Consider the following 16,106-nt stretch of genomic DNA (forward strand, 5'->3'; position numbering starts at 1 on the left):
TGAGGTACGATGCATTCGTATTTAAATTGGGCCACTACAATATCAATCTTGATATTATAAAATTTATTTGATTATTTGCAGTTCGATTTCGTTATATTCCAAATACTATCAAAAACGAATTCTTAAGGTGCATATAACTGTGTTTTACCCTATATATTATATTATTAATAATTTTAGATATATATATATATATATATATAACATTTATAAATTATGTATGTGTATTGTATCACATAAAAATGCTTCTTAAAAGTTATGAGAATGAAGGTGAAGTAGACCCAGGATACAATTTACTAGCATAAGTAATAACACCATTAGGAGCCACTACAATAAGTCCTTTCAATGTATTTTAATGTTTATATGAACTATACTTCCGTCAATTTTTAGTCCAGTAGTAGTTTAGGAATATTGAATGAAATTTCAGTACAGTCTAATGTTATTCAACAATTTTTAAAATTATTGAAACCTTCTGGCAAGCAATAATTTTGGTTGAAGTTAACATACAAAATGTCATGAATAACACTAATTAATGTTAAAATAGTACTACCAACAATGGATTCACTAGTTTTAAATCTGGCTAAGCTAAATTCAATCTTAATTGTATTAAAATCATGAGAATTTGGTCTTTAAGACAGAATTTTTCAACTTTCCAGCTATAAAAATAACTAAAATTAATTTTTGAACATAAATCAATAATTGTATCAAACATAGATTTAAGTACTAATACTTAATTTAAGTACTAATAGTAGAATTCAAACAATATGTTATTAGATTCAAGAGAATGGTAACCAAAAGGATGATTTCTTAGGAAGGATTCTTCTTTTTTTAAATCTTCAATTTCTTTTTGAATTAAATACATTTCTGCTTGATGAGTTACACTGGTTTTGGATGTTTTAATATTTGTTTCTGTTTCAATAATATTTCATTTTCCTGTGAAAATTATGTATTTTTTACTTTTTTACGCCTTAAAACAGAAGTAGAATTTTAGTTTTTAATACCAATATAATTGTAATTTAACAACACAAATATGCAAGTATCATATAATTATGTTTACTTATTCATTCATTTACTTATCGAGCTGAAAAGCTTTATTCTAACCCAATTCTACACTACACATTTATTTGTGATAAAACAATTATAAGTAATAATAATAAAATATATATTTTACAAAATAAACAGTTATACATTGTATAGAAAAATATAGTATAAATTAGATTGCAGCACCCCATATAAGCAAAGCTTGTGCTGGGGGAGCAATTCTTATCAATACAATATTATTAGAATACATAATTTAAGACCATTATATTATATAACACTCATTTGACCCAAAACTCTATTATGAATAGGTATAAAATGTTTATTTTTCTAAAGTTCCACTTAATTAAAAATATACCTAAAATCATTTACTTTTAGTTCTTTATAAATTAATGTGATACTTGTATGAATTGATAAATTAAGTAGATATTTAATTATGCAGTTCATAGTTACTATTAATGTGGATAGATGATTATTGAAAGTTCCTCCCCAAATTCAAATACCATAAGTATAAATAGATTGTACCATTGATTATAAATACTATAGATAGCCCACTGCTATAGAAAATATGCTGCGCCGTAATTACTCCCGATAGAGAGCGCTAAGGAATTGGCCTGTAATAAAATAAAATAATTATTTCTAATCGTCATTATCGTCGCCGACCGCCGCCGAGGACAACCGTTGTCGTGCGTTGTCGTGTGTCGTCGTCAAACGGCAAACGTCGTCGCCCGTCGCAGTCGTTGAGCGATTGCAATATTATTGCATTCACAGAATATGACAGATCCGACGCCGATAGCGGCCAGAATACGAACGGTCTGTTCGCAGTTTGCTCACATAAAAAGTTTTTCCCTTTAATTCGATTACCTAGGTACTCATTTATGTACATTTAAAATACTTTTCAAATACGTAAAAACTAAATTCACATTCATAATATCACAAAATAATAATAATATTTAATTAGGTTCACTAAAATGTTTTTCGATTTAACGATTAACACAATTTGTACACTGAAATACTAAATACATCGTTAGTCGTTACCCTGCAAAATAAATAATGTAACATTCATCCGACTTTATTTTTTTTACTGTCATTGACTTAAATTACCATTGTACTTACCTCTGTGACCACCTATAAGCCAATGATTAAGCGTATTTTACAATTTATTGTTTTATTAAAATTTAACTTCTAATAATGTTTAAACAAAAATAATATATTTTTTTCATAATAAAAATTACAAGAAGATTTTTAAATTAATGAAACAAATAACAATTGAGTTTATCTTCAACTCTATTAAGATACAAAAAATATTACCATTTTAAATTTTTTTTTGTACTAATAGATAATATAATAAATAGGTATAATAAATTACTTAGATATTTTGTAAAACCCGAAGTTTATCTGCATTTTGCATTGATCGCTTTCCGCTGTTTGCATTTAGCCACTTGCATTCTTTGTATAATTTAGTTCTTAAAAGAAGTTCAATAATATATTGAAAGTGTTCTTTGCATGAATTAGATTGTAAAATTGAATATTTGTCCTCTATTTTAGTTTCTGCTTTAGAAATTAATTGCGCTAATAATTTTTTGTTGCACTTCATTTCATCAAAATTATTTTTAAAAACATTTAAACATATAGTAGATATATCTAACAATATATTTGTTGGTGCTTTTAATCCATATCCTTGGTCTGTATAATCATACGTTTTGTTATGTAATAAAAGTTGATTTTCGTCATTTTTATTTGTTTTTGTTATTAAATTTAATTTGCACATTTCACAATTGAATTTTTGAATGCATTTTTTTGCCAAGTAACCAGCAAAATATGTTATGCTACAAGTCTCCAACGATATTGGTGTTGCCTCGAAAGTTGTTTTAGGGCTACCAGAAGTTTCTGAAAAACTAGAAACTGATTCGAGTGTTTCATTTAAATCTTCGACTACTACTGGCCCCGGTACTACAGTTACGTTTTCTACATCAGCAGTGGTTAAGTAATTGTCGTCATCATCCTCACAGTTGCTGCAACACGTTGAACATTGCATTAAACTGTAAGTGCATATATGACCAAAACAACAACGGAAAGTTCTGGCTGTGGGATTCCTGTTATATCCATTTTTTTGTCTCATTAATGAAAAAAAATTTTCCAACGCATCTTGTGTGAGACGGTTAGTCATTAAAAAGTAATCTTTTCCTGTAGGCTGAAATTGGCTCATATCTTCTTTTTCACTTTGAAATAGATTCATTATGGCGGTTGTTGACCAAATTATCCCGGTGAAACAAGGAGGAACACTGGTTTTATTTGTTTTTAAATTAATTTTTTTTGCATTTTTAAACATCAATCGAGCTTTCTCTAAATTTTGGAGTACATGTGTATTATTATCACTTATTGGCCTTTTATTAATATTACGATCGTAGAGATTTTTACTATTTGCTGCGTCGAACATATCATTTATAACGCTTATGAAGTTGGAGGTATTTATTGCCGTGTCAGATATCAGTTCACCAGTCGAGACACACGTTTTAATAGCAGCCGATACAGAGTTACTAAAAAGCTGAATCGCTAGTTTACATGTCATTTTCTGGAACGCATTTGGAGCAAGATGCGCTGGCGTTATTTTGGTCATAGCCCGAGCAGTATTTTTTATGTCTGTCTCGTAAGTTTTTCTAATGTCTTTGAATGATACAATGTTATTGTTAATTTCAAAATTACCGGACAACAGATTAATTCTTATACTTTTTACTAAATGTGGCATGTCATAAATTAAAAATATTTTTTTTCATTTATTATGGTAAATGGCCTATCTTCTGTTCCACCGAGTAATTTAAACATTCGTTGGTTTTGAGTACCTTGGTCACAAACAATAGTGGTCGGTATTAGGTTTAGTCTAGTCATAACTTTTTCCACACATTTCTTTATAATTATCACTAAATCATCACCTTTTACTCCGTTACCCGTAAAAAAATAACAAAATGGAAATTTCCATTTTTTATATAGTCCGCGTAGCATTATCACTAAAGCATGTGTTCCAAATGTAGGCGTTCGACCCAGAGGCCCTAAATCTTCAAAACCTTCGATTTCATCTAATATTTTATTGTACTCAATAGATTTCATAATAGAAACTTCGTCTAATAAAATAACGCACTTTTTTTCTTCGTACGTAAAGTCTGAGGTTTTAAGTTTAATTTGTTCCATGTACATAGATGGAAAACCGTGGAAAAATGAATTGAGTTCAACCAACGCTTTACAGTGCTTTTCCCCGGTAGTATAATGCCACTTTTACGCATATAATTGTAAGTGGATGGTGATTTATAATAAAGTGACAAAGCAATTTTTTTTTCTTGGGGAGACCATGGTTTTCGTTTTTTATGTAGAACTTGCATCATTGTAAGGGCTTTGGAATTTTTTGATGGAAATTTTGTTTTGTCAAAAAAATTTCGCACAACATTTTTTGACATATTTTGAGTTTTTTCATTTTTTTTTTTCAAAGCGCTTATTATAGCTCGTTTTCTTTTTAACATCCTTTGTAAACTGAATAACTTTTGTTTAAGAACAGATTCCGTGACCAATTTTTTTTTCGGTGATTTTTTTTGGGGAGTAGGAAATGAAATCAATGATGATACAAAAGATTTCGTAGTTGGTGTAATAGATAAACTTGGACTTTCATCGAACAAAAGCTGCTTGGCAACGGGGCTAATTGATCTCTGACGCCTATCATATTTACGTTTCGGTGTTAAGACTTCAAGCGATTCTGCTAATGTCATATTATCTAAAAAACAATTTTTTTTTTGTTTACTGTAATATTTAATTTAGAAAAATCAGTTAGATGTTATTTACTAAACAAAACCAAAGACAGTTGCGTGCTCAAGGTGGGGAGTTTAGGGGTATTATAGCCCTCCCCCCATTGTATTTTTTTTCGCCGAATTATTATTATTTTTTTTGGCAAATTATTATTTATTAGATATTAGAGCTGTTTCAGAGTCATTACTTGTTATTAGTTATTAGCAAAAAGTTATTACTTATTATCAACTATAAACATTCACTATACGTCTATACTAATATAATATCAACAAAATTTAATTTGTTGGTTAAAAAAGCTTGAAAATTAAATACGAGGCTCCTAATACGTTGTTACAGTAGTAGTTGAAAAATATTAAAAATACAGTCATAATTTATTTTATAATCATTTGAAGTTCGAATTTTGACAAAATACGCAAAAATCACGAAAATGTGCAAATTGTTTTGTGTTAGAAATTCATACAAATAATACAAAATTCTTCAGAAGTTTGTCTAATTTTATAAAAAAAAAATGTCTACAAGAAAATCAAATTAAATGTTTACAAGCGTTTGAAATTCATATTTTTAGTTTTTACAACATTATTCACTCGCGCTTTCAGCTCATATAACGATTTCCTTATTTTGTTCCAATTCAAAAATGAATGACTGTAGATACTTGAAAATTTCACTGGATGTTTATATTCTCATTTTCTAAACACCATAAAATTAAAATATTTTGACTCATTTTGAGCTGTTAACGGACACTTTCAATTTTCAATTGTTTAATACAATGCTCCTGATATATTGTTACAATACTGTTTGAAAATATTAAAAATACATTTGCACAATTCAAATTTGGACAAAATTACATATTAAACCCTAGAATAACGATTTTAGTTACCTATTTAGTTATAGTTTAAAAATATTTTTCGTGGACAATTTACGTGGTTTTATGTGTTTAAGACGATACAAGTATATTATAATTTTATTTAATTTTAAGTATGAAACTATAAACAATTGAACATCTATACAAAAACCCAACATTTTTTAATTGTGTCAACATATTATGTACCTACCTGTAGCTACGAAGGTTTCTTTAAATTATTGGAACTGCCCTTTTTCAGTAACTGTATCTGCAGGATATAATGTGTAGTCCTTGTTTACACATTCTTCTGTATTCCAGACAATTTAAAATTACAATTTTAACAATTTTAACAATATTATTTTTTTTTATATCTTGTTGTAGTCTAACCTGGAATTATATTTTCCACTAGGAACCTTGGCGATCTCTTATTGGATAATTTACTAGAAGGTCCATTTAAAGGCACCGTCTTATGCGTTGCTGTAAAATCTTAAATAATGAATACTTAACTCAATTTTTTTTTAATAATGAAACATTATGTATACAATTCAACTATAATATAAGGGCATAAGGCTGTATCTAATGGTCCAAAACAAATATCTACATATCAATTAAGTCAATAATTATTAATTACCGATAAGCTTAAGAGGACGCTATACCCACATATACGACATACACAAAACGAGTTTACGTAATCTGAGTAGAACTCACACAATTTTGATGTTAAAATGAAAATACCTATTACAAAATTAAAAGATAACACCATTTTGGAGGCCAAGATGGTAAGTTTAAAAAAAAACATTAAATGTTGAAAAGTTAAAAGTAATTTAAAAATGTTGTAATTTTCGCTATTTCTAAACGATATAATGAACGTTATATTAGGAATAATGAAGAAAACGCTGACTTGCCCTCAGAAATATTATCACAATTCAATTTTATAATAGGTATTTTTACTCTAGAACCAACATTGAGTGAGTTATACACAGACTGGTCAACGTGTTTTGTCTAATAGTAGGTAACTCGTATAGGTGTGTAAAACCGAGACAAGACGTACCAAAACAAACTGACAACACATACGGGTGTGACGTCCTCTTAAATATTATAATTTATAAAATATATTATTATTATATAGAGAAGAAAATCTTTGAAATAATTTTATATTTTTTCATGGATTCTTTTCAGAAAAAGCCTTCCAAGTTAGTTTATATATAACAAATTTTACCCAGAGAATATTCCATCGGAACAGCATTTTTTTTTAATGTGCGACGAATTGTACCAACTGGTTCGTTGTACATTTTGGTATCAAAATGATTAGCACAAATGTACCTTTTTTTCAACCGTTTAGGGCTGAGTGACACTAGCTTCATATTTCCTATGTTTGATAAAATAAAAATAAGTAATACAGTAACCCTCAGTAATATCATATGGTAATATTTATTTTTAAATAATTTACCTGAATTTAAAATCCATTTTTTAGCCAATTCTTCATTAGTAGGGAAAGAATAAAAACTATTCTTAGAGGTTCTCCTCGACAAATTACAGTTAAAAAACATACATTTATCACCAGACATTTTAAAAAAGAACAGACAGCTAGAACTCTAGAAGAGTTTTAGAGCTCTGTACTCAATAATTCGTATGAATCAAATGAAAAATAAATCTCGAAAATATTATCAGTAGACAGTATTTTTGATCGAGTACCGTAGAAAGGATTTTCCAAGACCCTTTATACGATAAAACAGTATACTATTTGTCTATTTGTATAATTAACGTTTAGGAACACTATATATAGAAATGTGAGTAACCGGTGGCGGTCGGGACTTGAGTTTGACCTGGCCCCGCAAACAAAACATAGCTGGTATTTTAAATCAAATCGTATATAAATGTATTTAATTTCCTTCGACCGAATGAAGTTAAAAATAATATGAGTAGTGATATGAGTAGATTTAAACGTAAACAGTTTGTAAAGACGGTATGTCAGCCTACAATATTATTGTAGGTAGGCATATTTTATGATATTATTGTGATCAAAGTAACTATTTATATATTTATATAACTAGTTTTAGTATTCTAATATCCACTACAGTAGGTTAAATTCATTTTCCTCAAAATAATTACATTTGAAAATATCATTGTGTTTATAAAATATAACAATACATTTAGAACATCGATTAATTTCTTTTCTGAAAAGAAATCATTAAGTCAAGGTTCAAGAAAACAGAAGTGTCTTAACGTTTTATTTGTACCTAAATTAGTTTTGTAATATTAAAACGGGTAGGTACACACAAACTCCATATTTTCTTTCCCCTTAAATCCGTTACTGTAAGTAACATAATAACACAAATGATAACACAGAGCGTACGTAGCGGCGCGGCGAGTACACCTTCATTTTTGCACCGATAAGTTTGCAGCAACCGGAACGCAACCGAATAGCGGACCACGCACGGTAGTCAATCAGTCTATCAACATGAAAGTGCGCCTCGTATCGTCGGTCCCCACTCCTGCAAGGCTGCAGTCACTAGCGCTTACAACGTTCCCCGCCAATACTAGGCGGGTGCCCACAGCGCTGTATAACGGCCGCCGCCAACTGACGCGCAGCATATTTTCTATAGCAGTGGGCTATCTATAGTATTTATAATCAATGATTGTACCAAGGATAAATAAATAATTCTTTTTTGTTCATTATTAAATATATATTTAACTTTTTTAAATATGAAGAAGAATTTTCACAAAGTAGTATTTAAAAAATGTATATGGCTATCCCATTTGAGTCTATAGCAAAGAATTAAACCAAGGTATTTTAATTTCCTCACATTTTCTAGTTTAACACACTCTGGCAAACATGTTTTACTAGTTATTGAAACACATTTTGTTGAATGGACTATTAAACCATTGAGAACCATTGATTACCATTGATCGCCGTTGACACGCAGATGACAAAAGCAAACGTCCATGTAACACGTACAAAAAGATGGCTCAAAAAGAAAAACACAACAAATAAATATTCATTAGTAGGTATGGTTAATAATTATAAAAATTGTGTACACCAGCATAAATTGGAGGACAAACAGTGAATACTATGAATTGCAATAGTATAATATATTAGTAAAATAGTAAGATATTATTAATATTTAATACTTAACTGAATGATTTGTGTATAATGAGTATGGTCCAAAATACTATAAATTATTTGTATCAACGGAAAAAAGGGTTTAGCTTCATATTTTTGGTCGGTGTATATGTATAAACTTGTAAAGAACACGTTTTAAAAGTTAGTGCTTACAGAAAAAAAACACACAAACACCAAAAAAATTTATCTTTTTCTAACATTGTTTTCTACCTATAATAGTTCATTGTATTTCTTATGAAATATTGAATTATTGAAATGGCCGTGATAACAGTTTGATTAGAAATTTGAACTTGAACCGTCAGTCTTATCAAGAGACGATGTGTGACGTTCTGACGTCATGCTATTTGTTAACAATAATTAATTTAATTAAATACGGTCGGCGGTAATATTTGTCGGATAAAATACTGTCGGCTGAAATACGGTTCGGCCAAAATATTTGTCTGATAAAATACTGTCGGCTAAATTACGGTCGGCAGTAATATTTGTCGGATAAAATACTGTCGGCTGAAATATTTGTCGGCTAAAATACGGTTCTGCTAATATACTTGTCCAATCAATTATTTTTCGGCTGAAATATTTTTCGGCCAAAATACGGGTCGGCTGAAATATTTTCGGCTATTTTACGCGCTCCCAGAGTTTCAAAACACTAACATCGAAATCCATATATACCATAAGAATGAGGAAAGCATATCACAAAATTGGAAATCAAAAGAATATTCTGATATAATAAATAATATTCATAATTTTCTCGACAATAGTAACAATAAAAACGAAACAAAAATAAACGCCACACAACCCAAGTACAACGATCAAGCCTATAATATATTTTCTAATTTCAAACCAGGAGAAAACGTACTCAGTGATGGGAACTGTGGGATATACGCCGTCTGCAATGCTTTAAATGACCATAAAATCAATAAAATAACTTCAATATTAGAGATATTACAATTATTAGGTTTAAACGAATTACCAAATTATTGGTGGTCAGACGAGGAATTAGCCGCGATAGCACATTATTACGACCATGATACTTACATATATAATGACGACAATAATACGGGTATAATATATGGTTACGGAAATAGGTCACCCATAATGCTATATAACGTTAGTAAAAATACTCATTGGATACCAGGCACTTTGACAACAACAAAATCCAACAAAATTCCTAAAAATATAATCCACATACAAGAAATGCCGACACTCATTTCACTAAAAAGCAATATAAAATATAAACAAATGAGAAACGATAGTAAAAATGCAATGAATAATATAAATAAAATACAAATAGTTCCAACTCATAATTATACAAAAATAAATAAAGAAACAACAGAACCCTTTAACACACACACACACAAATCACCGGTATGCGAATCCATTGAAAGGGTTAACAACAGAAAGGTCGAAGAAACCAATATCCCTAAAGTCGAAAGTGTAAACTATATAAACTCAAATACAAAACATTTTTTAACAGATTCTGAGGGCACACCCTTTTCTATTTCTCCGAAATTAAGTATAACACAACACAACCAAGTTATTCAACTATTAACTGAATATAATCACGTTTTTACTACAGACACCTCCAATATAAAAGCCGCTAATATTAAACCTTGCGAGATCAAAATGAAGCCGATGTATAAAGAACCAAAGTTTAATGCACCCCATAGAGTATCACCACAACAGCGTCAAGAACTAGTAAGCCAAATTGACAAACTTTTAAAAGCAAACATCGTAAAACCAGTAGTTTCAAAATTTGCCGCCCCAGCCTTCCTTGTAAAGAAGAAAGAGATAGGCTCATATCGTTTAGTAGTATCCTACAAAGAACTTAATGATAGAGTAGAATGCGATCAATATCCACTACCTCGGACCGCAGATTTATTCAGAGCTTTAGAAGGATCAAAATATTTCAGTTCCTTAGATTTAAATAGTGGTTATTTTCAAATTTCTGTTGAAGAAAAAGACCAGTTCAAACTTGGATTCACTTCTGTATTAGGATTATTAACATTTACGAGACTTCCGCAAGGCTTCAAAAATAGTAGTGCTATAATCCAGAGAGAATTAAATAAATCATTTTCACATATTTTATACAAATCTATTATAATTTACATTGATGATTTAGTATCCTATGGCAGTAACTTTGATCAGGCGATAATCAACCTACGCGTAGCATTTGAAATCATTGACAAAACTAATTTTTCATTGAAAACAAAAAAATGTAATTTTTTCTACGATAAAATCGAATTATTAGGACATGAAATATCAACAATTGGTATTCGACCGTTAAACAGAAATACAATAGCAATTACTGAATTTAATAGACCAAAAACAATAAAAGACGTCAGATCATTTATCGGCATGTGCTCATACTATAGGAAACATATTAAAGAATTTGCTAAAATTGCACACCCACTCACCGAATTAATAAAAGTTGGTAAAAATAAAATAATCTGGCTTGACGAACACGAAGAAACTGACACGGCTACGACGGTGGTGGCAGATGGTCCGCGGAGAGCCGGTCGTTGATGGGTTAAATTGGGCGGCACACTCGCACGTTTAAAAAGGAAACAGTAACGCAGTTTCGGGTGACAGGTTGCGACGTTTATTTCACACAGATATAAGTGTAGGTAACATAGATATACAAAAGGTATGAAGAAAAAACAAAAACAAGAGCAACTGACGGCGGCTATATAAGACGGTACATATATCGCGGTTGCGGCGTGTGCGCTTAACGTGTGTGTTTTTCCTAGTGACAGGTCTACGACGGCCGGTACTCGTTCTACGCGACTCGCCTTCCCGTCCCACCTTGTGCCTTTGTGGTGTGGTGGGGGAGTTGGCGTTGTCGCGCTGTAGCCCGTAGTGGCGGTTGACGAAAAATGTAGACTGGTCGCTGCGGTACCTGTACTTAGTACTGGTGGCCGCTGCGTACCGTGTCAGGTTTATTCTCCAACGTAACGCACCACTTAATGCATAACACGCATAAAAAACAATACAGTTCCAGCAATTGCCAGCTTAGAACAATAAAAAATAAAAGGCACAACAAAGAATCCGAACAATTATTAAAATCGAACAACAGAAGACTATCAGTATAAAAAATATATCTAACTATATAATATAAACATTATAAACACAGAATTACAATAATAATAATAATATAAAAAAAAATGGAAACCGAGACGTCGCACAACACACTCAAACTATTCATTTCTCTTTAGTAATATACACATAAATTATAGATTTTAAATAAAAAATTTACAGAATAACGTTAACAAATACAAATAACATACCTTAAGTTACTTACATAAGCACTAAAACCTAATTTATGTCAGCATAAGCTTGAAAACAAATGTAAAAAAAAAAGTTTAAAAAAAAAAAAAAAAAATGTAAAATGATTAACCTAATTTAAGTTAGTATAAGATATAAAAGAAAATGTTAAAGCAAGTCAAGTACAAAGAATGTGTAAAATTTTTATAATTTATTTAAGTCAGCATAAGCATGAAAACAAATGTAAAAAAAAAAGTTTAAAAAAAAAAAAATGTAAAATGATTAACCTAATTTAAGTTAGTATAAGATATAAAAAAAAATGTTAAAGCAAGTCAAGCACAAAGAATGTGTAAAATTTTTATAATTTATTTAAGTCAGCATAAGCATGAAAACAAATGTAAAAAAAAAAAGTTTAAAAAAAAAAAAAAATGTAAAATGATTAACTTAATTTTAAGCTAGTACTAATAAGAAAATAAATGTTAAGCATAAGAAATACAAAAAAAAAAATATATATATAAAAAAAAATGTCTATGAACTAAATACATTGTAAGCAAAGTAAATATAAAAAATGTATAATTAGATTAGTTAAAAGTTAAAACTATGTAGAATATATAGGTTAAAAAACCAAAATATGTAAAATTCATAACATGTCAACATGACAATATATTGTACACAAATATTAAAATTAAAAAAAAAAAAAAAACTGTATAGCTATCATTACAACACCAGATAGGGAACTTCAATAGAATGCGGGGAATACGAACTTTCAGCTTCAGTTCTATCTTCCTAAATTTCTGTTTTCCAATGTATTATGTAAACTTTAATATTACTTACATAGCCCCTTTTAGATTGTATAGTAAAATTTGCTTTCTTTATATATATATATATATAAATGTCCAGTTTAAATTGTATAACTTTTTTCAACTTTCAACTTTCAACTTTTTCTAACTTAATCTCTCCTCTACTTAAATATTTGTATTGCTCTCACTCTCACCCACGAGTGGTGTTGTGAGGGCACAACACAAAAAAGTGCAGGGTGGATGTAATGATATGCTCACACACCCTTATAATAAACTTAAAATTGTACAGAATAATAAACAACGCTTGTAGAAATCGGTCGCATCAAATAAAACCATTGACAACGACAACTAATAATTCGACACGCACTCATAACAATATTACGTAGGATGTGTGTGACCTTATTTTATGCTGACGCCAAAGAATAATCTAGTTCCCAGGCCCACAATAAGTTAGTGACAAAGCCACCCTCCACTCTCTGGTCAGCATCCTCGCGTCCGTCCCTTAAACCAGTGCATGAGCACCAACCACCGCAGTAACAACCTCTCAAGTATCAAAACCGATTTCAACGAGCGACAACTGGACTTCTTATGCAAGCAATAATCAGTGCGTTCGTTAATTCAATTTGTGTATTTGAAGTAGTACTTTATTTTATCTAAAACCTAAAACTCTCACAATATTGTCTACGAACAACTGCGAATCAGGTAAGGCATATGATATAATATTTTATGTGGATTGCAGTCAATACGTTCTATGTGCTTTTTTCCATAAAATCATATTGTACGGTGTATTTGATATAATTCTCGAATATACGATCTCGAGAGCCCTCCGAACACCTGGAGGAAGGTAATAGCGTAATTTTACAATTCTAACTTTTACTATTTTAATATAACTATCGGCAGGAGTCGTATTTATATATTTATTTCTATTTTATCTTATTTTACGTTATTACAATAATAAAAAAATCATAACATAGGTAATAAAATTATTAAATCCTGAACGGAGTGATAAGTACCGATAAGTATATTTTTTGAAATGTAATTATGTAATTTTTATATTATAACCTATTTACACGAAACCTTGTTTTAAATTTACAAACCTTGTCTATCAAATTTTCAAAGTTAAACATTTTATAAAATTTTAACTACAAAATAATTTACAAAAATGCTTATAAAAAACAATTGTGACTGTATTTTATATATTTTAAAACTACTATTTTAACAATGTATTTGGAGCCTCATATTAAATTTTCCATCTTTTTCACCCAACAAAATATAATATTTTATTATTGACATTCATAGAAAAAAAAAAAACTAAAAAAATTTGAAAATGAAAATGTCCGTAAGCAGCTCAATATACACTATTGGCATTTATTGAATATTTTTTCATGTATAGAATAAATTAGTCATTAATTCAAATAAAAGTAATTAATAATAATAATGTATATTAAAATAAAATACAGATAACATTTAAAAAAATAAAAAAATTATGAATAAAAATAATAATTAAAATAACTAAAAATAAACTAAATATAGTGACTAGCGCTAGGATAGCGCTAGGATAGTATATATTTTCTTAATAAAAGTTTTGAATTTGTAACAGAAATAATATCGTATTCAATATTTTAAGAAAGTCCTAAATTAACATTTTTTTTACTATTTTTTCATAATATTATACTTTAAATAATTTTTAATGCATTTTTATAATATTTAAAGATCATTTTTTATCTTTTGGGTATTTTTTAAGGTAAGTTTTTTAGGTCAATTTTAGATTATTTTGAGGTCATTTTTTAAGTTTTTGGGTCATTATAATCCTAGCTTTAATAGTGACTAATTTGATTCAAAATTATTACTTGTTATTACATTTTTAATCATTTTTGTGGGCCAATTATATTTATTTTTATAATTTTATTTACAAATTAATTAAGAAATTACTATTTTATAACTATATTTATTAAGTATCAGAAAAAAGTCAATTTAAAATGTGACAATCTTTGTTATAAATTTTCAACCCTTAGTTATAAAAACTGAACATTTTATAATTTTTTGATTACAATGATTGATAATTTTGATAAATTTTGTTGAAATTTGAACTTTAAATGCTTATATAAAAAAAAAAATCGTGCCTATGCATTTTCAATATCTTTCAATATACCAGGACCCTTTTATTCAATTTTCAGATTTTTTGGCCCAGAAAATAAGATTTTATTGGCAATTATAAATAAAACCTAAAATAATTGAAAACTGAAAATGTCCGTATACAACTCAAAATAAGTTAAAATATTTTAAAAACTGTATAGTGTGTAAAAAATGCTTATATAAACATTCACTCAAAATTTTATGGATCTACTGTCATTTCTTTTAGAGGTACACCAAAAACCAAAATCGATTTTGTCCAAAAAAAAATTAATAAATAAAAAAACACACATAATTGTAAAACCAATACATTCATCGCTCCGCTCAGAATCTAAAATAATAACACACATCATCACAACATGGAATCATAAAACTTAAAAATTTTAAAATATTGCCCTAAAAGGTCATTCTTTTACTTTAGATACCAACTTCCACAGAACAATGGCTGCAAAAGGCAAACGAGTTCAAAACAAAATGGTCATTCCCTCATGCTATTGCTGCTATGGATGGCAAACATGTAGTAATACAAGCTCCCAACCTAAGTGTTTCCGAATTCTATAACTATAAGAACAGTTTCAGTATTGTTCTTTTTTCCCTTGTCGATGCAAACTACAATTTCATGTACGTTGATGTAGGCTGCCAAGGCAGGATCTCGGATGGTGGGGTTTTCAAAAATACAACGCTATACAAAAAACTGGAGAACCGCGTTTTAAATATTCCCAACCCATGTGTTTTACAAATTCCATATGCTGTTAAAGTACCATATATGATATTGGGTGATAAAGCATTTGCGTTGAATGATTACACATTGAAACCATTCATGGGAAATCCAGATAATGGTTCACCTGAAACGTATATTTAATTATCGTCATTCCAGAGCTCGCAGGGTAATGGAAAATGCTTTTGGAATATTGAGTGCGGTTTTTCGTGTGTTAAGAAAACCCATGCTATTGCAACCCGACGTGGCAGCAAAAGTAACAATGACAACTATATATTTGCATAATTTTTTACGCTCACGCACTTTAAGCGAAGTATATACACCCCCCAGGATCATTAGATACCGAAAACAACGGGGAAATTGTAAATGGAAGATGGAGAAGTAAACAACCGATGACAT

The 16,106-nt window shown here is 29.4% G+C and overlaps 1 protein-coding gene across 1 annotated transcript in view; it reads left to right on the top strand.

The window, feature by feature from the left end:
- The window catches only part of LOC132933256 (putative nuclease HARBI1), a 30,941-nt gene extending 15,090 nt beyond the window's left edge, over positions 1-15,851 (top strand). Inside the window, exon 2 of the mRNA XM_060999569.1 lies at positions 15,411-15,851. Within this exon, the coding sequence (XP_060855552.1) occupies positions 15,411-15,851 (441 nt within the window). The remainder of the gene's footprint in view (positions 1-15,410) is intronic.
- The last annotated feature ends 255 nt before the right edge of the window (positions 15,852-16,106 follow it).

This window comes from Metopolophium dirhodum, chromosome 1 (genome assembly GCF_019925205.1).
Source record: "Metopolophium dirhodum isolate CAU chromosome 1, ASM1992520v1, whole genome shotgun sequence".
In the NCBI taxonomy this organism is placed as follows: Eukaryota; Metazoa; Arthropoda; class Insecta; order Hemiptera; family Aphididae; genus Metopolophium; species Metopolophium dirhodum.